This window comes from Canis lupus, chromosome 27 (assembly GCF_048164855.1).
Source record: "Canis lupus baileyi chromosome 27, mCanLup2.hap1, whole genome shotgun sequence".
Taxonomy (NCBI): Eukaryota; Metazoa; Chordata; class Mammalia; order Carnivora; family Canidae; genus Canis; species Canis lupus.
Window position 1 is genome coordinate 31,417,309 of NC_132864.1, and position 27,392 is coordinate 31,444,700.

The 27,392-nt window shown below is 42.5% G+C and overlaps 1 protein-coding gene across 1 annotated transcript in view; it reads left to right on the forward strand.

Annotated features, from left to right (window-relative positions):
- The first annotated feature begins 3,182 nt into the window (after positions 1–3,182).
- Positions 3,183–27,392, forward strand: part of SLC5A1 (solute carrier family 5 member 1) — a 74,340-nt gene continuing 50,130 nt past the window's right edge. Inside the window, exons 1-2 of the mRNA XM_072803371.1 lie at positions 3,183–3,502; positions 10,423–10,494. Of these exons, the coding sequence (XP_072659472.1) occupies positions 3,368–3,502; positions 10,423–10,494 (207 nt within the window). The 5' untranslated portion in view covers positions 3,183–3,367. The remainder of the gene's footprint in view (positions 3,503–10,422; positions 10,495–27,392) is intronic.

Sequence of the window (27,392 nt, forward strand, 5' to 3'; positions counted from 1 at the left end):
ATTTGGGCTGGCACCAGTGAGGTCAGGAGAGCAGCCAATAGGATCCTTATTAATTAGCGGTGGCCCAGCAGCTCTGGCCAGCTGTGAGGGGCAGGTGGTGCATCTTACTGTGTTCCCCTGGAATTATCTGCATAGGGGAAATAATTATTTTCTTTAAAAACTAGGTTGTACAGCATGATTTTTTAAAAAGGTGTACAATGTGATGATTTAATTAATGTATAGTGTGATATGATTACCACAATTAAGTTAACTAACACATTCAGCACCTCTTATAGTTACCATTTTGTGTGCTTGTGTCTGTGTGTGTGTGTGTTTTTTTATGGTGAGAACACTTAAATATACTCCCTTAGCAACTTTCAAGAATACAATATTGTTTACTATAGTCACCATACTCTACATTAGATCCCAGAACTTATTCATCTCTGTTTTCCGGTTTTATGAGTTTGACTTTTATAGATTACAAATATAGATGGGATCTTACTGTATGTGTCTTTATTTATGACTTATTTTACTTAGCAAAATGTCCTTCTTGTTCATCCATAGTGTTTTGCAAAGGGCATGATTTCCTTATTTTTCTATGTCTGAATAATATTCCACTACACACACATATACATATATGTAGTATGTATATGTATCACATTTCCTTTATCCATTCATCTGATGATGGACACTGTAACTTTCCAACTGTCTATTGTGGAGAATGCTTCAATGAACAAGGGAGTGCTGATATCCCTTTGAGATACTGATTTCATTTCCTTTGGATATACATACACAGAAGTGGGATTCCTAGATCACATGTTAGTTCTATTTTTAATTTTTTGAGGAATCTCTGCTGTTGTGTTGAGTTAAATTGTCCTTTTAGAGGAGACCACTGAGGAACAGAAATTGTAAAAGGGCCTCAGGCATCCTGGAGATCTCTTTGCCTCCCCCACCCCACCCCCATGGTAGAGGGGTTACTTGCTCGTGACATGCTTGCTTGCTTATTTATTTATTTATTTATTTATTTATTTATTTATTTATTTATTTATTTAGAGGGAGTGAGAGGGGAGAGATGGAGAGAGAGAGAGAATCTTAAGCAAGCTGCACAGCCAGTGTGGAGCCCGATGTGAAGCTTGATCTCACAGCCCTGAGATCATGACCTGAGTTGAAATCAAGAGTTGGATGCTTAACCAACTGAACCACTCTGGCTCCCTATTTATTTTTTATTTTTAGCCCGAACTTGTCCTGTCCTGGTACATCCCTCCCTTCCACCTTACCTGGCTCACTCCTCTTTTCATGGCCCTTTTCAAACCAGACCTTTCCAGGCCTTCCCCCAACTCTACCTCATTTCCAGGTCAAAATCCTTGCTACAGATTTGGAATATTAGTATGTCTCTTTCAAAGCACATATCACAATGCTAAGTTTATAGGTATTTGTCTCATTTTTGATGATGGTCTATTTCCCCATCATCAAAGATGGACTAGAAGCCTTGTGAGGACTAGAAGCCTGTGAATCTTGTACACAGATACACAGCTGTATCCTTGGTGTTGGCACACATGACCTGGCACATAGAAGATATTCTTTTGTTGCAAGAATGAATGAAGGAATGAATGAATACATTTTCTGGTCTCTTCCAAGCTACCATCTTTTCCTTCTCTGACCATGGTCTGCTGTCTAAGACAGGTCAAAGGTTGGTCTCTCCCTTGTTTGAAGTCCTTTAGTACTTTAGATCCTTCCTCTTGCTCATTTTCAGATGTTCTCATTGCCAGACTTCACTTTTGGGAATTGGCATGAGTTGGCTGCCTGAAGCTGGGGGTTCAGGACTGAATTTTTGCTGTGGATGAGCTCATTTCCAGACCAGATTGGAAGTTCCCTGAGGGCAGAGGTTCTGCTTGGTCAGAGCCAGGTGAAAATGCTCTGCTGAATTTGGGAACAGATAGACATGGATGAAAGGTGAGTTGCTTGAAGCTGTGGCTGATGGCTGAGTTTGAAGTTTTGGAAGGCATCCATGTTGAAGAGCCCCTACTTCCAGGTTCTCCAGAAGAGGAATACCTATTCCCTATGGCCAGCATTATGATGGGTCCTGGGCAACAGGTAGAGGGAAAGGGGGAAGACCTACATGGATGCTGCCCAAATAATGATTCTCTGACTGTAGCTTCAGTAGGAAGAGCAAATGCTGATACGGAAAGGGGGAGTAGACTTCAGAGACAGTGGGGTACAAAGGAATGAGTTGCTGGCATTTGGGCATTGGGTGGTTGTCTGGTGGTGAGCAGGGAGCGCCTGAAACAGAACAGGATCCTGGCAGGGTTTATGTGGTCTTTCCCCCTCCCTATACCTTATCACCCCAGCAAGGTTCCCATCTCCAAAGTGGCTGCTTTGTGGCCTCCAGTGCCAGCGCCTGCAAGCTTCCCCAACCCTCCTCTGAACTAGGCCTGCCCTGGCCTAGGCTATAGGACTAGCTCTGTCACTGGCTCACTATGTGACCTTGAGTGACTCGTGCTTCCTCTCTCAGCCATCTCTGTGTTGAGCCCTGACTTTTGGCTTAGACATGTGTTTCCAGATGGGCAGGCTGAGTCCCCAGGAAGGGTCAGTGTTTGATGAGCTCCATGGAAGGGATTCTCTAGTATCTTCCTTCCTACCTGCCTCAGAAAGGCCCCAAATCACATTATTGGGTGACAGACACAGGGCAAGGAAATAGCTCTCAGTGGGATCCCTTCTCCCAATCTCTCTTCCTCCTCACAATGGGGGTTGCAGTGCCTCTGAGGGCTGCAGGGGAGTCAGAAAGATGGGTATGTGGGTGGCTGTCCCTATGGCCAAGAGACTGCAATTGATCTGAATTTCTTTCCAGCAATATCCAACAACTGGTCCTCCCCAGAATTTTCTCCATGGACACCGAGAACTTGGCTGATTCCTGGGAACAGTCCTACACCCATTTTACACATGGAGAAGCCTGTCCGCAGAGGGCTCAGGACTGGTCCGATGGCAGGTGGCAGGCGACCTGAAGCCTCTAAGCCCCTGGCCCCAGGCCCCAGGCAGCCTGGTTCCTCAGTGAGGCCACGCCCTTTCTGCCCCCGGCAGAGCAGGTGAGGCTGCCCTGCCAGGTGCCCGCTGCAGGAGCACAGCGGGCCTTTGTGCCAGACGGGCACCACCCCTTGGCCGGCCCCTCCCCACTCTCTGAACAGCCCTTACCTGCCGGCCTGCCACCCTTCTGCCAACAGCTCCGTCTGCTCCTCCTTCCGTGCGGTTTGCGCCCAAGGCTGCTCCCCGACGGTGAAGCGCGGAGCCCCGGGTGCCCTCTCCCCGCCTCCCCGGGGCTGATCATTAACCCGGAGGCCCTATAAGGAGCAAGGGGCCTGGCAGGGAGGGGAACATCGCCGCCGCAGCCGCCATGGACAGTACCACCTGGAGCCCCATGACCAACGCCACTGCCTCACCCCTCGCGCCCCACGAGCGCATCCGCAATGCCGCCGACATCTCTGTCATCGTCATCTACTTTGTGGTGGTGATGGCTGTGGGGCTGTGGGTATGTGAGGGCCCTGAGACGTGGGCTGAGGGGGCAGGGCCACCAGGGGGAACGGGGGCGGGGGCACAGAGGAGCGACAGCCCTGGGGAGCCTTGAGGAGGGAACCAGGGGCTTAAGAGTCAGTGGAGTGGGTTGAAAATAACTTGGAAGCGCTTGAGAGGAGTTCAGGGGGGCACAGTGTGAGGTGAGAGGGGCAAGCAAGGACCGAGCAGAAGCAAGAGGGGTGTCCAGGGGAGCTGGCCAGGAAGGTCCAGGGAGGACACCCCTGGCCTGCGAGCAGAGGAGGATGAGGGGGGAATTGGAGAGGCTGGGCGCCAGTGTGAGGGGCAGGAGAGGGAGTTTGGGGTTGCAGGGAAGATCCCTGGGCTTGGGAGGTAAGTCCCAAGGAGCTAGGACTGTCCTGACTCTTCTTAGTCACAGAGTTTTGGATGGAAAAGAAACAATTTAGAGCAGGAAGGGCAGAAGCCTCTGGCAGCTGCAGGGACTGTGGGGCAGCCCAAAATGGACAAGCGCTGCCGGTGTCCTCCTCGGAAAGGAAAGGCTGACGGGCAAGCCCAGGAGGCTGGAATGAGTGAGAGTTGGCAAAGCTGGGTGGAGGAGGAGGAAGGCTGGAGGGTGGCCTGGTGCTGGGAAGAGGGAAGTGCTTGTGGCTCCCCTTGGGGACTAGGGACACACCAAACCAGAGAAACTTGTTCTTAGCAGTCTTAGAAATTGGAACTTAGAAATTTCACTATGACAGACTCTGGCACACCCAGCAAGTAGAAGATGAGGTGTTTTGAATGTGCACATATTCTGGGGGTACCTGGGTGGCTCAGTCAGTTGAGCCACTGACTCTTGGTTTCAGCTCACATCATGTTCTCCTGGGTGATGGGATTGAGCTCTTTGGGCTCTGGCTCTGCACTCAGCCGGGAGTCTGCTTGAGAAGTCTCTCTCTGCCCCTCACCACACTTGTGTGCATGCTCTCTCTCTCTCATAAATAAATAAATCCTAAAAAAAAAAAAAACAATCCAAAAGTGCACATTTTCCAGACACTCTCAAAGGCTTTGGTTGGGTGAGTGTTGGGCCAGGAGGCTGTGATGCCAGCTGGTAGTCGAACTCTTGATTTAGAGGGGAAGAGGTGGACATTAACCCTTCCATGATCACAGAGTTTTGTTTTGTTTTTAGGAATAAAAGGAAGTATTTTTTTGGTTTGTTTTTAAAGTAGTTATAGAAACCAGATGTGACTAAAATCTTCTCCAAGTGTCACAAGGGGTAGGTGTGACTGACTCTTCCCCAGTAGTCTCACCTTCCCAGAAGAGTCCAACTAGGAGCCAGGATTCTCAAGTTTATTATTGATTTTGACATGATTCTAGCTATACGACCTTGGGTAACCACCTCAGCCTCAGTTTACTCAAGTATAAATAAGTACAATCTTACCTATTCTTAAGACCGTTCCAATGTTGTTGTGAGGATTTGTAGAGATGAACTTGAAAATGCTTAATGAGTCTGGGAGTCTTTTTAAATATTGTTATCATTTGCCCTCCAAGGTATGAGCCAGGCCCTGAATTTTTTCTGTCCTTTTATATAAAATGGGCAAAAATGATCACCTGGGTAGGATATCTTCACAAAAAGCCTCAAGATGAGGGCAGGAATGCTAACCCCCATTTTACAAGAAAAAATCTAAAGCCTTATGTGGTTGGGATTTGCCTAAGGTTGCAATACATGGAGTTATTCCTGGAACTCAGGTCTTTTGACTCTTGGTTTTCCATAGTACCAGGGGCTTTACCACCTTACCTACCTTCCTCCCCTCATCCCTGCCCAGCTTATAAGTGCTGTAGCCAAGATGTGAATCCATCATTTGCTAGCTGTGCCATACTGCCTGTTTCCCAGACAATCACTGATAATCTCTTTTCCCCTAACCAATCTTATTTTAGCCTCTGCTAGTCCTGCTGATTATGGTGTTTACACTTTTCAAATATTTGTGAATCAGTATCACTTGTCTTGTTAAATGCTACTTAATGAGCCTGCTAATATTTGTCTACATTTACTCTTCACCATTAGTCCAGTGCCTCTGGATCCTGATCATTTAACGTGCTGGATTTCTTCCAGTTTAAATTCCTCTTTTTTCTACTGGAGTATCAAAAGTGCCTTGCTTTGGAGATAGGCATCTTAACTCCTGCATGTTCTCTGGGCTGCACAGACAGAGCTATCCTGGCCTATTGTGTTTCCTTATCTTAGAAGGCACCCACAGTTAATGTCCCTCTGTCACCATCCCCATCTCTTCCAACATTATTTTGTTCTGTTTTACCCTCTTCCAGTGCTGCCTCATCCAATCATATTTGGATTTGAACTTATCACTTCTTCACTGTATATTTCCATTTTTCTTTCACCACCTGTTTCTCGGGGGATTTTGTATTTAGGCTAAATCTGACTTTATTATTTCTGGAAGATACATTTAAGCTATCCTGAACCCCCTTATGCTAGGGCTTGTTAAACTACAACTCATGAGCCAAATCTGGCCCATAGCCTGTTTTCATATGGCTCACAAGTTACAAATGTTTTTTATACTTTTAAGGGGTTATAAAAAATAAAAAAGGATCCTATTGTATCTCACAAACCCTATATAATGTACTATCTGGATCTTTTTTTTTTAACAGAAAAAATTTACTGACCCCTGCTTTATGTAATCATTTGCACTAATAGCATCATTTAATGCCTGAGTAACAATTGCCCCTGGGGAAACCCAACCTTTCAATTTTACAGGGGAGGATCAGAGGGTGACAAGAAGTCAGATGACTCTGCGCTAAAGCTGGGATTAGAACCCAGGTTTTACAATACCAAAGGCAGGCTCTTTCTACTGTCTTACCTTCTGCCTCCCTAAAAAACTATCATTTATGGCAATACTGTCTCTATGGTCCTTACCACCACTTGCATTGCTGAGACAGTGTCCTGGTGGTGCTGAATTCCTTCTTTCCTCACATACTTTCATAAAGTGAAGACCTAAAGTTTATCAAGTTCATCCCTCTTCATCCTATTCCTGAATCTCTTCTTAAATCACTTGACAAAATTATCTTGACCAGTTGTCCACACTTCACTCGAATATTTCCCCAAGACTCTCCCCAGTGGTACCATTTCCATCTCTGCATAGCTCTGACAGTGAGGAAAATCTTCCTGGTACTGACCCCAGATCTGACATTCTGGAGCTTCTCCATTGTATCTAGTTGTGCCTTATGCAGACCACACTGTCTCACTTTACCTATCAGAAGATGATAGGCCACACCTGAGTCTTCTCTACTTCTGGCCCAACACTCCCAGTTTCTTAAGTATAAGCAAAGGTCTGAAGTTCCTTCCTCTGATTCAATGATACTTTTATTCTTTTAAGAAAAAAATATGGGTCAGTAATTGTGCTTCTTTTGCTCTGCAGCTTGCAGTTGTTAAATAATTCTTTTCTGGCTGCAGGGTGGACAGGCAAATTTAATGCCATACTCTACAAAGTGGTGTCAGTAACCTTAGAGCTTTCCTTTGAGCATCCCTTGCTCATGGAGACAGTGTCTTTCCATTGTAGGGAATGAACAGCAGGGAAGAAGGAGATAGGGTACCTGAGCTAAAATGCTGCTCTGGGAAGCACCTACTGAATGTTGCTGGCAGTCTGAAAAATACTTGCCTGGAGAGGTGTTGCTCATTTCTAGGAGTGGTCAGGGTGGGATATGGGGGAAGAGTGGAGACAGAACACACTGAGAAACCCTTTTATCTAACATTTTATTGAATGCGCACCATGCAAATGGAATTATACTAAGTATTAGGGGGATTAAGATTTTGTAAAATAATTACCACAATCAAGCTAATTAACAATCAATCACTTTACATGGTTACAATTCTTTTGTGTGTGGTGAGAACACTTAGGTGAGAACACGTACTCTCCAGTAAACTTAACTATGCACAATAGAGTATTATGAACTATAATTGCCATGATGTAAGTTGGATCTCCAGAATTTATTCGTCTTATAATTTTAACTTTCACCTTTGTAAAAAATTTTTATTTATTTTGAGAGAGATAGAGCGAGCGCAAGCACACAGGGAGTGAGGAGGGGCAAAGGGAGAGGGAGAGAGAGAGAATCTTGAGCAGACTCCCCACTTAGTGTGGAGCATGACTTGGGGCTTCATCTCACAGCCCTGAGATCATAACCTGAGTCAAAACCAAGTGTTAAAGGCTTAACCAACAGAGTCACCCAAGTGCCCCTACCTTTTACCTTTTGGTCAACATCTCTCCATTTCCTCCATTGTCTTAGTCCCTGGCAATGAATATATATTTCAAAATATTACATTATATCCCTTAAATATAAACAATTTTTATTTGTCAATATACCCCAATAGAGCTGGAAAAATTGTTATATGGCAACACAAAGTAAAATAGTGTAAGGGCTATGAATGAGGTATGGTGGCAGTTCTCTAGATGTTCACAGGAGAGAGAGATTCTTTTTGTTTGGGCAGGGGAGGAAGCCATAGTAGAGGAGGTTTCTGTGGAGGAGTGTCAGGTAAAGTTTCACGGGGAAGGTTGCATTTGAGGGCCCTTGAAGGATGGGTATGCAGAGTCATCTTGTGGAGATGAGGGGATGAACTTTCTAGAGAAGAAAAGCCTTGGTGTAGATATACCTCTCCTTGCCTTATACCCATCCCCAATATCTTTCTTGAATTATCCAGTTCCCAACTCTAGTCTTTACTATCACGTTCTTCCTCTAAGCTCTTCATTACTGACACCAACTTGCAAATGTTATGTCTGGGCTCCAAACCCACTTTTTGTGTCCCTCCAGTACTACCTGGGACATATCAACCTGCTTTGACTTCAGAATGACTTTCAGAATGGCCTTCCCTGGCAAACTGCTAGAGCCCGAATCCTTGAGACACATTTCTTTTCAGCCCCTAGCTACCTTCTCTGCTCTTTGGGTCTGTTAGTCCTCTTGCTATTCTCAGAAAAACCACTACAGAAGCTCTAAAAGCATGTCCTATGGGAAGGAGACCTGCCAGGAGTCCAGAAAGATCTGAGCCATGCTCTTCCTGGCACTGCCTGGCACACAGGGGAGCTTAACAATCTATATTGATTGTTGGATGTACGAATGACCTTGTTTCCTAATGGACTGAGTCCAGTCCATCTGAGCACTCAGTAACATGCTACCTGTAGTAGGCATGTTTGCTGAATAAATGATGAGTTTCTAAGTGTCTGAAATGTCATCATCTGAGGTTAATTCCTTTGGATCAGTGATGGTCTTCAGCCTCAGGGGTCACATGTGAAAATGCAAACACCTTTAATAGGGCTAAGTCATTATCAGCCATTAGCATTTTCAGGGAGATTAGCAAATGATCAGCTAAGGGAAAGCCATTGACATAGAGAAAGGGAGGGGGAAAGAAGCCATGGGCAGAGTCACTGTCCCAGTTTTGAGCTGGAGGATGGGGCCTGGGCCTGTGCTGGACAGGAATAAGCTGAAGGTTGAGAGGCAACATTCCAAATGTGCTGTGACAGGGGCTGTGGTCATTTATTAAAGATGCATATCATTCTTCTCTTCATAAGCCTTCAGTGGCTCCCCACTGCCTATGGAATAAAGCCTATACTTTTTAACCTGGCATGTGAGGGTCTGCTGTCTGCCTTCACTATTCACCACTCTCCTCATCCATATGCCTCAGCCAGGTTCACCAGATAATACTGTTTACTGTTCCCTTCCTCCCCACACTACTGCCATTCTACCTCTGGGTTATCTCTCATGCTGTTCCCACATTCTGAAACGTCCTTTCCTTCTTCTTCCCTCTAATAAATCCCATTCTATCTTCAAGACTTGCTGAAGTGCTGCTCCTTCTGTGAAACCTTCCCTGACACCCCCAGTCAGAAGGAATCCCCTCTTTCCTCTGTACTCGTAATAATAATTTCGCAGTACTCACAATATGTTGAAAAGTAATGTTTCCAGCAAGCTCTTATCTACATCCTAGAGAGGAAAGTTTTGAATTGAGTTTGATTGTTCCATCTTTAATGTATTCAGTAAGAACACCATACAGTCCTATAGCATTTTTCTTTCTTTTTTTTTGTTAATTAGATATAATTCACGTGTTGTATAGTGATTTTATTTTTATTTTTTTGCTTTTGCATTTTGTTTGGTGTTTCCAGTTTTTTTGCATTTTTTTATTGGAGTTTGATTTGGCAACATATAGTATAATACCCAGTGCTCATCCCGTCAAGTGCCCTCCTCAGTGCCCGTCACCCAGTCACCCTGTCCCCCCACCCACCTCCCCTTCCACTACCCCTTGTTCATTTCCCAGAGTTAGGAGTCTCTCATGTCCTGTCACCCTCTCTGATACTTTCCACTTATTTTCTCTCCTTTCCCCTTTAATCCCTTTCACTATTTTTCATATTCCCTGTATGAATGAAACCATACAATGTTTGTCCTTCTCTGATTGACTTACTTCACTCAACACAATACCCTCCAGTTCCATCCACATTGAAGCAAATGGTGGGTATTTGTCGTTTCTAATGGCTGAGTAATATTCCATTGTATATATATTGTATAGTGATTTTAAAAAGAATGATATTTCATTAGGCACCTTGTATGCTTGTAAAAAAGGCACAAAAAGTTCCAATTCCCCTTATTTAACAAACAAACTGGTCCAGGTGGAGTGACTTGCTTGAAACTATACTGTGAACTCATTGCAGAGCTAGCATCAGGGCAAGGTGTTTAAATCTTCTGAGCTCTAGTCTTCTTATGTGTCAAATGTAGGTCCTTGCATCCTTCATCTAAGTATAGAGGAGTGCCAAGGGATGAGGAATGTGGGTGTTTCAGGAAGTGAAGTGGGTAAAAGAAAGTGCAAGTATATGGGAGTGGGAGAGGTGTGTCTGTTTGGCTGGCAAAGTTGCTCTGTTCTAATTTATCATTAAATTTTTGGCCTTTCCTCCTCAGGCTATGTTTTCCACTAATCGTGGGACTGTTGGAGGCTTCTTCTTGGCAGGACGGAGTATGGTGTGGTGGCCGGTAAGTTTTCTCTGAAAAACTACTTGCATTTTTTTTAAAGCTTTTATTTATTTATTAATGACACACACACACAGACACATGCACACACACACACACACACACACACACAACACACAGAGGCAGAAACACAGATAGAGGGAGAAGCAGGCTACATGCAGGAAGCCCGATGTGGGATTCAATCCTGGGACTCTGGGACCATGCCCTGAGCCAAAGGCAGACACTCAACCGCTGAGCCACCCGGACGTCCATGGAAAACTACTTGCTTAACTACAATAGTCCCCATATTGTAGGAGGCCCTTTTATTCTTGGCTTTTGGTGGCAGTGATTCTTCCTTCCTGCCTTAAATCTCCAGTAATGGGCCTTCTGCTTACCAGGTCTCTTGATTACCCTTAATCCTTTATGGCAAGGGAATATCCTCTACATAAATAGTGCTTGGAATCTTTGCAGTATGCATAGAGAAGAGACTGCACCAGGTGGACAGTGTGGAGAAGCAACAAGAGCACACAAACTGAAGTGATCTTGGGCAAATCTGAGCTTCCATTTTTGTATGTATAAAATAGGGATGGTGATATATACCCAGGAGCGTTATGAGAAATGGATACCCCGTATGGGGTGGAAACACAATAAAGAGTAGTTCTTTTACTACCTTTTAGTTACTTTAAGTCCCATGGTAGAGAGACTGTCTTACCTTGGGAGCCTGATGCAATGCCTAATACACAAGGGAACCTCAATAAGTATTCAAAGAACAGATGGAGGAGGAGCCCCCTACTGTTCCTACAGTTTCCTTCATCTCTTGGAGGATTTTGTGTATTTGAGAGGTACTTTTTTCAACCAGCTTCGTTCTTTTTTTTTTTTATTGGAGTTCAATTTGCCAACATATAGCATAAGACCCAGTGCTCATCCCATCAAGTGCCCCCCTCAGTGCCTGTCACCCAGTCACCCCCACCCCCCGCCCACCTCTCTTTCCACCACCCCTTGTTTGTTTCCCAGAGTTAGGAGTCTCTAATGTTCTGTTTCCCTCTCTGATACTTCCCACTCATTTTCTTTTTTTTGTTTTTTATTTTATTTTATTTTATTTTTTTAAATTTATTTTTTATTGGTGTTCAATTTACTAACATATAGAATAACCCCCAGTGCCGTCACCCATTCACTCCCACCCCCCGCCCTCCTCCCCTTCTACCACCCCTAGTTCGTTTCCCAGAGTTAGCAGTCTTTACGTTCTGTCTCCCTTTCTGATATTTCCCACACATTTCTTCTCCCTTCCCTTATATTCCCTTTCACTATTATGTTATATTCCCCAAATGAATGTTTGTCCTTCTCCGACTGACTTACTTCACTCAGCATAATACCCTCCAGTTCCATCCACGTTGAAGCAAATGGTGGGTATTTGTCATTTCTAATAGCTGCCCACTCATTTTCTTGAGAGGTATTTTTCTCGATACTCATACATGGACAGAATTATCTCAGTCAAAGGACACATGCATGTGTGGAAGAGAAACTGGGAAGCACCTTCCATCTTATCAGCTTAGGGCTCTGCTGGCTCATCAGTTCAGTCCAATGACCATCTCATCAAAATGACTGGTTAACCAAGTTGGCCAAGTTGTGTAATCCCTGGACTTAAGATACAAGCAAGACTGGCAGGTGAAAGAGGTGGGTAATGAAGCATAGAAACAATTAGAAGAATGTGATAACTCTGAGTTGGTTAGAGGAAGAGAAGAAAGTAAAAAGTGTCACTGTCAAATGCAGAGCATGAGAGGAGTTGCAAGGAAACCACACTACACCCTGCAGTTGGCCCTGCAGTTGGCCTTTGTTTTGGGATGGATTTTAATAACTAGAATCTTCATAGTTGCTTGGGTTATCCCTTAAGTCATATCTGCCTTATCCCTAAGGTGGCCAAGAATACTGAGCAATGCTGATTTATGTCATGGCTTCCTTATGGTGCTCCCTCTTGACATATCTTTTCAAGCTTTATACTTTGATGTTTTCCTAAAAGCTGGTGTTTAAGAGGCAGCTCTGGTCACAAAATTCAAGACAAGGCTAGGGTAGTCCCTCTAGAACTGCGCTGTCCAGTATGGTAGCCACTAGTCATGTGGGCTATTTAAATTGAAATTAATTAAATAAAATAAAGAATTTCTTTCCTCAGTCATAATAGTCATATTCCAAGTGCTTAATAGCTACATGTGGATAGTGTCTGCCATATCAGATGGTACAGATCCAGAACGTTTCCATTTTTGTAGAAAGTTTTATTGAACAGTATGCTGTACAGATTTCAGAGCTGAGGTAGATGAAATCTTAGTGGTCTTGAGATTTACTGAATTAGAGAACTGAATCAGAAGTTTACTTTAGTTATTTTGAAAGCAGTGCACCCCCCCATCTATTTTAGTATATGTGCTGCCAAAGCAAGCACACCTCCAACCCCGTCTAATGCTTCACTGCTCTCTACAGTAAGCCTGCCAAGTACTCATCTGCCCTCAGTTTACATCCAGGCCTCCTTTTTTTCTTCCCTCCCCGCACTGTGACAGGAAACTCTCATATCTCTTTATGTAATATTTCTAGGGCTGATTTACTGGAGGTAAGACCTCAGCTTCTAATTTCTGAGTCAGGGAGAAGCCAATGAGAGTGGAGGGTAGTGTGAGTGGGACAGAACCATCATTAAGAGATATGCATTTTTGTCTAGTCCTAGGAACACATCACATCTTAACTAGCAATGATGTCTTTCTTCCTGATAGCACCTGGGAATGGGTCTGGGCTGAGATTTGGTTGTTAAGAGAAATTAGCCCTACCCAAAGCATGTAGAGTTCAAGGTTCATGTGGGGTTTCCTGTGGGTGTTGTTTTCCTTAATCATGTTTCAGTGTTGGATTATTCTAACAATGGAAAAGCATGGCATCATTCTTCTTTTGTACAGAAGTCACTACTTCCTTGATTGGGCTGAAATTCAACTTCTTCTTCCAACAGTGGTCTCCATCTAAGGCTTTGTGAGATTACATTAATGATTTTTACATTTTAAAATTTTATTTAAATTTAATTAATTAACATACAGTGTATCATTAGTTTCAAGGGTAAATTTCAGTGATTCATCAGTTGCATATAACACCAGGTGCTCATTACATCACATGCAAACGTACTGATCTGAAGGGGCACCTGCACTCCAATGGCTCTTTGTTATAATCAAACAACCAGTAGCATACCATAGTTTAAGTGGCAATGTTTTTTCTTTCTTGGTGCTACATGGTATGTCTTACAGTAGTTGGTATCTTAGATTCAATAAAGTATGCTTATATTCTAAAATAGTGTGTTTTAAAAATATATTCACTTCAGAAGTACCTCAAAGCCTGCCCATTCCCTTCTTCCTGGCAAACTGACTTTTATTTATTTTATATAAGGAGAATCTGCTAAGATTTTATTTGAGAACAAGGTTCTGCTAATTTGTAAAATTTAAAAACCGTTAATGTAGAAGAAAAATAAGCATAATCATTTTCATTCTAAAATTTAAAATGATATTAAAGCACTATTGCAATGCAATACACATTTGAAAGAAGGGTGAGCACTGGGTGTTATGCTATATGTTGGCAAATTGAACTCCAATAAAAAAATAAAAAAAAAGAAAGAAGGAGTTAAAGGAAGATACAGCATATGAGAAGACATGAATCTAAGTACTTTCCCCTCCAAAATTGAAAAAGATTTTAAACATATTAAACATATACATATAAATTTCTCTTTATATTAAAGTATGAAATCAGTTCAATCCTGTCTATCAGGCCTGGAAGTTCATAACTGGAATATCACTTCTCAAAAGTGCAGGCCCAAGGAGAAAATCACAGGACTACAGTCTTTCCGGAACTCACATCTCTGTCAGAAACTCTCTAACACTTTGCCTGCTTAATCTGCCTTTAGCCATGTCACTTTGTGTTTTAGGAGGAGTGAGCAAATACTCTTTTGTAGTCACCCACAAAAAAAGTAGAAGGAAAAAGGATCTTGCAAAGTCTGAAAGGAGATTGAACAGGGAGGCCAGTTGGGGACATTCCTGGGGCTAGGAGACTTTGTTTTTTTTTATTTTTTTTTATTTTTATAAATTTATTTTTTATTGGTGTTCCATTTGCCAACATATAGAATAACACCCAGTGCTCATCCCATCAAGTGCCCCCCTCAGTGTCCATCACCCAGTCACCCCCACCTCCCGCCCACCTCCCCTTCCACCACCCCTAGTTCGTTTCCCAGAGTTAGGAGTCTCTCATGTTCTGTCTCCCTTTATGATATTTCCCACTCATTTTTTTTCTCCTTTCCAGGCTAGGAGACTTTGAAAGGAGCAGTTATGATGTGTAACAGGTGAAGATTTAGGAGCTCTGGAAAAATGCCCCATTCTTTAAAAGTTAATAAGGCTGAGAGAGAGAAGTCATTTGTGCCTCAGCCTGAGAATAGAAGCGAGGGACAATTGAAGAGGAAGAGCAAACACTCTAGGGTTGGATTACAAGAGGAGGCAGCTTACACAGGGGGCCAGGCAGGGAAGCCTCCAGAAGCCTGAGTCATGCGTGAGCAAGCCAAGCCAACTGAGTAGTATGAAACCATACTTTTGTGACTGTGGGATGATTTGATGGCTCAAGATTCCCTTCCATGGTTGGCAGCTTTAACAAACAGCTGCCTATGTGCTATGATTATTTGGGGATCTGAGAGATGGGAAATCAGGAATGTGAGCATTCAATGGCAAATTCCCTACTCCTTGTCTAGTGGTAGCAGAAATTATTCAGAGAGGCTGGGCCACAGATACACAGCCCAGTGGTGAATTCTTGTTTTGGAAGAGGATTTGGTTACATTTACCAGAGTCAGCTCCAAGAGAGTGGTGGGATATAATGGGGTTGAATAAACCCTTTGACAAACCCCTTCAATCCAAAGATAAGCATTCCAGAGGGAGTGGGAACCTCACAAGGAACCAAAGGACTTGGCTTGTCCCAGCCTTGTGACATTGGGCAAATCATTAACTTCTCTGAGTCAGTCTTCTCTGTGATGGGGGATAGTCAGATTGAGCATCTCAAAGGCTCCTCCAGTACTAAAATTTTAAGAGTCCTCACCACAGAGGAGGAAACAAGAATGGGTTTGGGCATACTATTCAGTCTATTGCCAAAGAGGATCTTGAAAATTGAATGGCTGTGGGTCTCTCAATAAACACAGTTCCTTTCCTTCTTTTATTATTATTATTTTTTCTTTTTTTTTAATAAATTAATTTTTTATTGGTGTTCAATTTACCAACATACAGAATAACACCCAGTGCTCATCCCGTCAAGTGCCCCCCTCAGTGCCCATCACCCATTCCCCCCAACCCCCCGCCCTCCTCCCCTTCCACCACCCCTAGTTCGTTTCCCAGAGGAGTATATCTTAGTGACTTAGGGCAAGGGTTGACAAATTTTCTCTGTAATGGGCCAAATAGTAAATATTTTGGCTTTGTAGGATATATGGTCTCTGTCACAACTATTCAACTCTGCTATTGTAGCATGAAATTAGCCATGGGCAATATATATAAATGGATGGGCATGACTGTGTTCTAATAGAACTTAAAAAATTTCTTTTATTCATGATAGACATAGAGAGAGAGAGGCAGAGACACAGACAGAGGGAGAAGTAGGCTCCCAGTAAGGAGCTCGATGAGGGGCTCGATCCTAAACCCAGGATCACGCCCTGAGCCAAAGGCAGATGCTCAACCGCTGAGCCACCCAGGTGTCCCTTAATAGTTTTTTTTTTTTTTTTTTTTTTTTTTTTTTTTGTTACAAAAAGAGGCAGAAGGCTAGATTTGGTCTATAGGCCCTAGTTTTTGACCCTTTGTTCAGGCCTAGGCTCTGGAGTCAGGCTGCTAGTGTTTAAATCCAGCCTCTGCCCTTAATAGCTGTGTGACCCTGTGTGAGTTACTAAGCATCTCTGTGTCTTACATTTATTATCTCTGTAATGGCAACAATAGTACTTACTTGAGATTATAGTGAGGACATATACACAGTAAATTTTCAGGCTTAAAAAAATAAATTTTCAGGCTTAGCTCTTGTTTTTCTTTTTTTCAACTGAAAACTTTTATTTATTTTTATTTTTTTAAATTTATTTTTTATTGGTGTTCAATTTGCCAACATACAGAATAACACCCAGTGCTCATCCAGTCAAGTGCCCCCCACCAGTGCCCATCACCCATTCACCCCCACCGCCCGCCCTCCTCCCCTTCCACCACCCCGAGTTTGTCTCCCAGAGTTAGGAGTCTTTATGTTCTGTCTCCCTTTCTGATTATTTCCCACACATTTCTTCTCCCTTCCCTTATATTCCCTTTCACTATTATTTATATTCCCCAAATGAATGAGACCATATAATGTTTGTCCTTCTCCGATTGACTCATTTCACTCAGCATAATATCCTCCAGTTCCATCCACTCAACTGAAAACTTTTAAAGGACTATCATCGTATCCTATCTGAGTGGTCCAGAAAGAAAAAAGATTAACCCCATGGGTTGCTCAAATCCATACAAGATAATTACAGAGCTATAGCTTTTTATGTCTTTCTTGTTATTCAGGTTCCTTTCTTCTTATCCTTTGGGATGGAAATTTGTGAGATCAATAAGTATACTCTAAAGGTTTATCTGAAAAGCAAGAAATTCTTTCCTTTAGGGTTAACCAGAGACTCTGATGAAACTTTTCCTTGAGGAAAGAAAATAGCTTTTTATACTTACTAAACTTTCTTTTTTTAAAAAAAGATTTTATTTATTCGAGAGAGAGAGAGAGAGAGAGAGAGAGAGAGAGAGGCAGAGACACAGGCAGAGGGAGAAGCAGGCTCCATGCAGGGAGCTTGACATGGGACTCCATCCCAGGTCTCCAGGATCACACTCTGGGCCGAAGGCGGCGCTAAACCGCTGAGCCACCTGGGCTGCCCTTTTTTTTTTTTTTTTTTTGGGCTACCCTTTATTAAACTTTCTTGAGTAAAATATATCTGATTTGATATTTAAGTCTTTGAATATTAATGACCAAATCAAAGTTCATCTACTTAGGATGCTACTGGGGTGGTCTTAGAAAAGTCTGACAGGCCTTAGGCCTAGATGGGAACTCATGAATGAGAGAGAAAGAACATGAACTAGGCAAATGGACACAGGAGAGGCAGAGAGCTCACCAAGGGGGCAAAGTTCAGGAAGATGGGAGACCAAAGACAGACAAGTACTTGACCTTCATAAGCCTGGGTAGAAATGACCACCAAGTCCAGTTGATTCTTTCTTCCTGTTCCGATGATTTTCTTCTTGCATGTAGCTATGTGTGCTTTTGTTTATCCCAGGGCTGAGCCTATGTTTTTCTTAATCTTTTTTTTTCTTCTAATATTTAGTCCAGGACCTTGTGTTAGTGTGCATTTGAGAAATACGTGCTGAATTAAAGAAATAGGAGGGAGGAGAGGGACATGTCTTTAGATACTCATGCTGGATCCCCTTGTGGATGTCTACCTAACAGACAGCATGCAGCATGCATTGCATGCAGCAGCCTGCATTCTGCTCTCTGGAGGACTGGCTACAGTAGAGTGTAGGCAGTGGTAAGAATTTAGGAGGTTAGGAGAGTGCCGGGTCCAGGTCAAAGCCTTCTCCAGCAGTGCTCCACATTTCTGTCTGTGTACAGAGAACATTTTTTTTCTTCAGATTTTTTTTAAGGCTTGTGTTAGTAAAACTGGAAAAGCAAACTGGCTGCAATCAGAGTGCCTGATTTCAGCCCTCATTGGATTCCTTGGAAAAGTCTGGTATTACTATGCTTCCTTACTATCTCAAACATTTGGTTTTTCTCAGGTTGAGTTAAGATTTTGCAAAACTTGGCTGTTCCCATACATATGTATCTCTTTTGTAGTGAGAGCTTAACGTGGCAGTTGCTGCCTTGTTTTGAATGGCCTGTTCTTGCTCTTCTTCTCATTTTCTTATTCCTCTACTGCCACCTCATCCTTCCTCTCTTTCTTCTCTTTCTTTCCTCACTTTCTCCCCCTTGTCCTTTTTCCTCTCTCTCTTTTTGGTGGGGCCATTTCCCTGCCACTCTTTATGGCTTAATCTCCTCTGAGGAGTTCCTCGATTAAGACACAGCCACTCACCACCCCACGTATTCTTTGTGTTCTCAGGCATCAGTTCTTAGCCAATTTCCTGTCACCTTGTTGGTGCATAAACTCCCGGTTTCTTCTTTCTCTCTGGATACCTTCCTATTTTCTAATATATTAGCACTTTCCCAGACAGAGAAAGGAAAAAATAAATTATAATCAACATTTCTAGTTGTTTGAAGTCAGGAGAATGCCGAAACTATTGGCTAAGATGAAGACTTTGGAGTATTTGTGTTAGAAATGTAACTGGGCTTTCCCTTTCTACCATTGGCATGGCACATTTTAGATCATCTAGAGCTATATGTTTCTCTTTGGGTAAATTTTATATTAGGGAGATTACTTAGAATTGGGGCTAAGACCACGGTCTCTGGAACCAGGCTGCTTAGTTTTGAACTCCCCTATTCCTAGCTTTGTAGCCTTGAGTGAGTTACTTAACCTCTCTGTGTTTCAGTTTTCTCAACTTAAAAGTAGAGAACATAGCATCTATCTTATAGAATGTTTTGAGGATTCAGTTTTTTTAAATTTATTTTTTATTGGTGTTCTTTTTTTAATAAATTTATTTTTATTGGTGTTCAATTTACCAACATACAGAATAACACCCAGTGCTCCTCCCGTCAAGTGCCCCCCCCCAGTGCCCATCGCCCATTCACCCCCACCCTCCGCCCTCCTCCCCTTCCACCACCCCTAGTTCGTTTCTCAGAGTTAGGAGTCTTTATGTTCTGTCTCCCTTTCTGATATTTCCCACACATTTCTTCTCCCTTTCCTTATATTCTCTTTCACTATTATTTATATTCCCCAAATGAATGAGAACATATAATGTCTGTCCTTCTCCACTTGACTTACTTCACTCAGCATAATACCCTCCAGTTCCATCCACGTTGAAGCAAATGGTGGGTATTTGTCATTTCTTTTTTTTTAATAATAAATTTATTTTTTATTGGTGTTCACTTTGCCAACATACAGAATAACACCCAGTGCTCATCCCGTCAAGTGTCCCCCTCAGTGACCGTCACCCATTCACCCCCACCCCCCGCCCTCCTCCCCTTTCTTTTTTTTTTTTCCAGTTTTTTTTTTATTGGTGTTCAATTTACTAACATACAGAATAACCCCCAGTGCCCGACACCCATTCACTCCCACCCCCCGCCCTCCTCCCCTTCCAACACCCCTAGCCTCCTCCCCTTCCACCACCCCTAGTTCGTTTCCCAGAGTTAGGAGTCTTTATGTTCTGTCTCCCTTTCTGATATTTCCCACACATTTCTTCTCCCCTCCCTTATATTCCCTTTCACTATTATTTATATTCCCCAAATGAATGAGAACATACACTGTTTGTCCTTCTCCGATTGACTTACTTCACTCAGCATAGTACCCTCCAGTTCCATCCACGTTGAAGCAAATGGTGGGTATTTGTTGTTTCTAATGGCTGAGGGATATTCCATTGTATACACAGACCACATCTTCTTTATCCATTCATCTTTCGATGGACACCGAGGCTCCTTCCACAGTTTGGCTATTGTGGACATTGCTGCTATAAACATCGGGGTGCAGGTGTCCTGGTGTTTCATTGCATCTGAATCTTTGGGGTAAATCCCCAACAGTGCAATTGCTGGGTCATAGGGCAGGTCTATTTTTAACTCTTTGAGGAACCTCCACACAGTTTTCCAGAGTGGCTGCACCAGTTCACATTCCCACCAACAGTGTAAGAGGGTTCCCTTTTCTCCGCATCCTCTCCAACATTTGTTGTTTCCTGCCTTGTTAATTTTCCCCATTCTCACTGGTGTGAGGTGGTATCTCATTGTGGTTTTGATTTGTATTTCCCTGATGGCAAGTGATGCAGAGCATTTTCTCATGTGCATGTTGGCCATATCTATGTCTTCCTCTGTGAGATTTCTCTTCATGTCTTTTGCCCATTTCATGATTGGATTGTTTGTTTCTTTGGTGTTGAGTTTAATAAGTTCTTTATAGATCTTGGAAACTAGCCCTTTATCTGATATGTCATTTGCAAATATCTCCTCCCATTCTGTAGGTTGTCTTATAGTTTTGTTGATTGTAGAGGATTCAGTTTTAAATTCAGATTTAATATGTAAATCTTCCACAGTAGTATATAATTAGTATTACTCAAGTTGGCTATTCTTTTTTTTTTAAGGTTTATTTATTTATTTATTTATTTATTTTAGACATAGAGAGAGAGAGGGGCAGAGACACAGGAGGAGGGAGAAGCAGTCTCCATGCAGGGAGCCCAACATGGGACTTGATCCCGGGACTCCAGGATTGCGCCCTGGGCCAAAGGCAGGCACCAAACCGCCGAGCCACTCAGGGATCCCTATTTTGCCTATTCTTAATATTATTATCATCATTTTTAAAAAGTAATCTCGACACCCAATATGGGTATCAAACTCATGACCCTGAGATCAAGGGCTGCACACTCTAGAGACTGAGCCAGATAGGTGCCCCCATTACCATCGTTATTATTGTACCTCATCTTCAGATATTCCTTCTTAAACTGTGAATTCAATTACTTGTCCATTTATGCATTACTATTCTTTCATTCTATATTTATATGTTGATTACCTACTATGTGCCACATTCTGTGTTAGGTGCTGGTGTGTGTGTGTGTGTGTGTGTGTGACACATATTCTTACAAAATATATCCAAGATTACAAATAATGGTAAGTGTTCAGAAGGAAGTATATTTGAGTCCAGAGTGTGAGGAAAGGAAAGGGGTCCTTTTTAACCTACATAAGAGGATCAGGAAAGGCCTTTCCAAAGATTAAGCATTTAGGCTGAGTCATGAAGGATCAGAAGGTGGCAGCCTTATAAAGATTGAAGGGAGAGCAATTCAAGCAGAAGGAACAGAATGGTCAAAGACTTGAAGTGGGAAGGATCTTGGGATAGTTGAGGAACTGAGAGGAGGCCAGTATAGGGGAGACAACGCTTATCAATCAGACCCTTTGAGTGAGGGACCCACAAGTTAGTGATGGTTGCAAGAATGAGCCTATCTGAATTGGTGAGAGGGTTGGTTTCTAGCCTCCTTGACCTATAAATGCCAACAGAAGACCTTACCTATCTTTTGTGCCAACAACCTGTGGGAAAATGCCAGCTTTGGCAGTAGTTTCCTGATTTCCTGCCCTTTTGGTTCTTAGGGAAAGGAGAGAGATTTGTGAAGATAATGACTGAAAGGCCACCATTGTTCATGGAGGACGTAAGCCAACGTAAAGTAAACAGAGATTATGATGGCTCTGGAGCAAAGCCTATGTCTAAATATTTACCAGAATCTCAGAAATAAAATGGTCTGAATATATGAGCCCCACCTTCTCTTCTGTTCCAGTCTAGGAATTGTGATCCTTAAGAGATAGCAAGAGTCAAAGGTTAAATCTTTCCAAGCCTCTCCTATGAAAAGACATATGGAATCAAAATCCTAATTCAGATTAAAGACCAGTTCCCCAGAGGATGAGGAAAGAATCTGAAATACAAGCATGATGCAGATGTACACATGCTATTCCTAAATTTACAGTGAGATAAGTATGGGACTCTGACCCGACTGTGCCCCTTCAGAGATGTTCAGAAGGAAATGTCTGGGGAAGAAGGAGGAAAGTTAGAGTGGTGCTATGGCCTCCCCTTCTGTCCCTTGGATGTTGGTCATGTTTGACTATGGGACCCTGAGCAAATCACTGCTCTGTTCTTCAGTCTTCTCCTCTGTAAAATGAAGATGAGAATAATCCTTATCTCACAGACTATAGTGAGAATGATGTAAAATAAAGTGAATGAAGTACAAGGGCACTTGGGTGGCTCAGTCAGTTAAGTGTCTGCCTCTGGCTCAGGACATGATACCAGGATCCTGGGATCAAGCCCTGTGTTGGGCTCCCTGTTCAGTGGGAAGTCTGCTTCTCTTTCTCCCTCCCTGTACCTGCCTTGCCTGTTGTGCTCGTGCACTGTCTCTCACAAATAAATAAATTAAAAAATAATCTTAAAAAAAAGTGAGTGAAGTGCCTGGCCCCACACTTGGCATAGAGGGGGCACTGTAAAAGTTAGTCATCTGTCTCTCTCTCTTTTTTTTAATAAATTAATTTTTTATTGGTGTTCAATTTACCAACATACAAAATAACACCCAGTGCTCATCCCGTCAAGTGTCCCCCCTCAGCGCCCATCACCCACTCACCCCCACCCCCTGCCCTCCTCCCCTTCCACCACCCCTAGTTCGTTTCTCAGAGTTAGGAGTCTTTATGTTCTGTCTCCCTTTCTGATATTTCCCACACATTTCTTCTCTCTTCCCTTATATTCCCTTTCACTATTATTTATATTCCCCAAATGAATGAGAACATACACTGTTTGTCCTTCTCCAATTGACTTACTTCATTCAGCATAATACCCTCCAGTTCCATCCATGTTGAAGCAAATGGTGGGTATTTGTCGTTTCTAATGGCTGAGTGATATTCCATTGTATACATAAACCACATCTTCTTTATCCATTCATCTTTCGATGGACACCGAGGCTCCTTCCTGCCGGGACACCTGCACCCCGATGTTTCTAGCAGCAATGTCCACAATTGTCTCTCTTTTTTATTCTCCCAGGATGGGTCTCTCAAAGTGTAGTTCCCATACCAGCAGCATCAGCAAGATCTGGGCTCTAGTTAGAAAGGCAAAATTTTCAGCCTCAGCCCAGACCCACTGAATTAGAAAAATGAAGGAATAGGGCTCAACCATCTGTGATTTAACAAATTTTCCAGGCGATTGTACTTAGAGTTGCCAGATTTAACAAATAAAAATAAAGGAAGGATAATTAAATCTGAGGTTCAGAGAAACAATGAATATTTTTTTAGTATAATATGTCTCATGCAATATTTGAACATAATTTTATTAAAACTGAATTTGTTTATCTGAAGTTCAGATTTAACTGGGTGTTCTGTATTTTAGCATTAGATTCTGATACATGCTATACTATGAGAACCATTGTCTGAGGATATCTCAAGGGAAGCATCTAGCATAGCCCAGAGAAAGGGTGGAGAGGATGCTCTGGGATATTCTTGTATCATTCCTTTAAGGGAGGATAGAAGATGGGAGTGAAAAGCGTCTCCAGAGCTCTGGACAGTTTGGTCCATTAATAAAGAAAATAGTTTCCTGAAATTAACTGAGTTTATTTTCTGTTTGAACTATGAAGATCTTGCTCCCTCTAAGGAAAAATGGCCACTCTGTCTTTTTCAGGAAATTCAAGGTACTCCATAAACACGTGGGCTGTATAAAAGCATCATAAGTATTAAGAATAGCATGCCTTTGGGGGACAAAGCTTTCTTTCTCTCTCTTTTTAATTTTGTCCTTACCTGCCACTTCCCTTGTATTGGGGCAAAACTTTCTTAAAGGTGTCTCGTATTTATCACCTCATTTAAGCCTGAGAATCCCCTTGTGAGGTAAGCTAAGGATTCTTATTCTCAGTTTATAGTGGAAGAAACGGAAGTCAAGGCAGGGAAGTGACTGGCTCAAAGTCATATACTTTGTTCTGACAGAATCAAGATTAGAACCAGGTTGCAAGTCTCCAGTGTGCTTAGAAGAAAAAGAAGAGGGGATCCCTGGGTGGCACAGCGGTTTGGCGCCTGCCTTTGGCCCAGGGCGTGATCCTGGAGACCCGGGATCGAATCCCACATCAGGCTTCCGGTGCATGGAGCCTGCTTCTCCCTCTGCCTGTGTCTCTGCCTCTCTCTCTCACTGTGTGCCTATCATAAATAAATAAAAAAGAAAAAAAAGAAAAGGAAGAAAGTGGGATCCATACCACTTAATTATGCTTCCAAGCATGATAATTGATACGGGATACTTTTTTGCAAATCCATTGGCTGCTTCTGATGGGGTAGCTAGAAAGACATACACAGCTGTTGTCCATTGCCTTAAGCAATTCTTGACTCTTGGGTTAGTTATTTGGAGTGTACACATACTATCTTACTTTCCTAAAGGTGTGGAAGTAAAGATAGCATTAATATGTAAACTTGAATCACTTTCTTCCTTGGGCTATAATTTTGTTTTCACTTGAAAATAACAAGGTTGACCTTAATTATTTCCAAGGTAATTCCAGTTCTAACATCAGATGACTGGATGTTGGCAAGTAAATACATTGTCTCATATATTTCCTATTTTATTTTTCCCGTCACGCAAAATGTGATTTTTAGGTAGCACTCAATGACATTTTCATACCTCCTTTCCCCTTTATTCCCTTTCACTATTTTTTATATTCCCCAAATGAATGAGACCATATGATGTTTGTCCTTCTCCGATTGACTTATTTCACTCAGCATAATACCCTCCAGTTCCATCCACGTCGAAGCAAATGGTGGGTATTTGTAATTTCTAATGGCTGAGGAATATTCCATTGTATACATAGGCCACATCTTCTTTATCCATTCATCTTTCGATGGACACCGAGGCTCCTTCCACAGTTTGGCTATTGTGGACATAGCTGCTATAAACATCGGGGTGCAGGTGTCCTGGCATTTCACTGCATCTGTATCTTTGGGGTAAGTCCCCAGGAGTGCAATTGCTGGGTCATAGGGTAGTTCTATTTTCAACTCTTTGAGGAACCTCCACATAGTTTTCCAGAGTGGCTGTACCAGTTCACATTCCCACTAACAGTGCAAGAGGGTTCCCCCTTGGGAGACAACACTTGTGCAGAAGCAGTGCCATGCCCCAGGAAAGTGCAACAGTGAGGAATGGAAGTAAGAGATTATAGGAAAAAAGAGATCAGCTCTGAATGATGTCAGTGGAGAGATGGGACTGGGATTCCTTTTGAAGAATGAGTTAGTGTTTTGGAGGCATCAGAGTTTGATGGAGAGGAAGTTTAAGCAGAGGGAAATGGCATAAATAAAAACAGAAGGTAAGAAAGCCCAGAGCATATTTAGGAAACTGAGTCAGTATAATTTAGCTGGATTATAAGGGATGCAAAAAGGTATGGGGAGGCTACTGGGGATGGAGAAGGATGAGGGAACTTGAATGCAGACAGCCTTGAAGGCCTATAATTTCTGGTGAGATTCAAGTCCATGGCCAGTGAGGAGTAGACATATAAGAGGAAGCTTAGCCTTAGAGAAGATTTGAGAGTGGGAGCAGCCCCATTTCCTTAGACATTGGAAGGGCTAGCTTGTGGGAGAGAGACTTGACTTGTTTTGTATCACTTCAGAAGGCAGAAGTAGGGAGATGGGTAGATTTCAGCTCAAGGTGAAGAACTTTTTAACCATTAGAATTGTTCCACTGTGGATTCAGCTACCTTTGAAGGTAGGGAGTTCTCTGTCACTAGAGACACACATCCAGAAACTGACTATCACTTGGAGGTGTTGCAGAGGGGAGTCAAACTGTGGCATTTGTGGGTCCAGACAACTCTGGAAGACTTATGATTCTATAATTTCTTCATATATTTCTCCTCCTGCCAAATTTCTAGGGTAGGAAGTTTAGACAGTAAAATAGGATTATGAATTTCCCAAAACTCAAAGGAAAATAGTCTTTTTGCCATTTTTGATATCATATTTTGTTATTTCCAATTACCATGCTATAAAACCTGTTGGGTATGGTCAGATCCAGCTCATCTTGCACAGGTACAGTAAAGACATCTAAATACTTGGAATAGCTTCCTGAACCCCATCAAGGGATGAGAAAGGCGTGGAAAGAAGTTAGTTGGAAGCAAGGTCAAGCTGGGGAAATTTTAGATGAAATCTAAAATCCTGAAGTCAGAGGGAATGTGGGTAGAAATTACAGAGAAGGACATGATTATTCATGTCACAGGGTCAATCCCTGGATGGGGCAAGATTCCTACCTGAGCATGAATGTGGGTGAGGAGTAGACAGAGAGTGGGATAAGAGTGATGAAAGCATTGTTAACCAGCTTCAGTGAGAGGAAGGGTGAAAACCTGGCAGGGGAGTGGAAGTGACACAGCAGTGGTATTTGTTGTTAGCCTGCTTGGGCTGCCATAACAAAATACCATAGACTGGGAGGTTTAAACAAGAGAACTTTATTTTTCCACGTTTCTGGAGGCTGGAAGCTCAAGATCAAAGTGCTGTCAAGGTTGGTTTTTGGTGAGACTTCCTTTTTTGGCTTGTAAGTGGGTGCCTTCTGTCTGTCCATTAACATGGCCTCTTTTCTGAGTAGAGAATGAGAAGAAGAGAGGGAAGAAGGGAGGGAGGGAAGGAGAGAAAGAGAAAGAGAGAGAGAGAGAGAGAGACACGATGTCTCTTCCTCTTCTTATAAGGAGCAGTCCTATCATATTAGGGCTCCACCCTTATGACCTAATTTAACCTTAATTACCTCCCTAAATACCCTGTCTCCAAATAAAGTCACATTAGAAAGTTAGGACTACAACACATGAATTTTTGGGGAACACAATTCAGTCTATAAGAGTGTCCATTGTAGCTCTTGTGAATTGTCTTTGTCCTCTCGTGGGAGAGTGAGGACTCTGATTGAGGGCCAACTAAATGTCAGTCACTACTGATTCATAATTTCATTTGACTCCTGAAAAACCCTGTCATGAGAGAAGATTTAAGTTCACTGATATTATGACCATCCAGATAGTAAGAAATCAATAAAGTATTTAAATTCTAGTTTTTTTACATATATATTTTATTTTTTTTATTTTTTTTATTTTTTTTATTTTTTATTTTATTTTTTTTTACATATATTTTTTAATTGGAGTTCAATTTGCCAACATATAGCATAACACCCAGTGCTCATCCCATCAAGTGCCCCCCTCAGTGCCCGTAACCCAGTCACCCTCACCCCCTGCCCACCTCCCTTTCCACCACCCCTTGTTCGTTTCCGAGTTAAGAGTCTCTCATGTTCTGTCTCCCTTTCT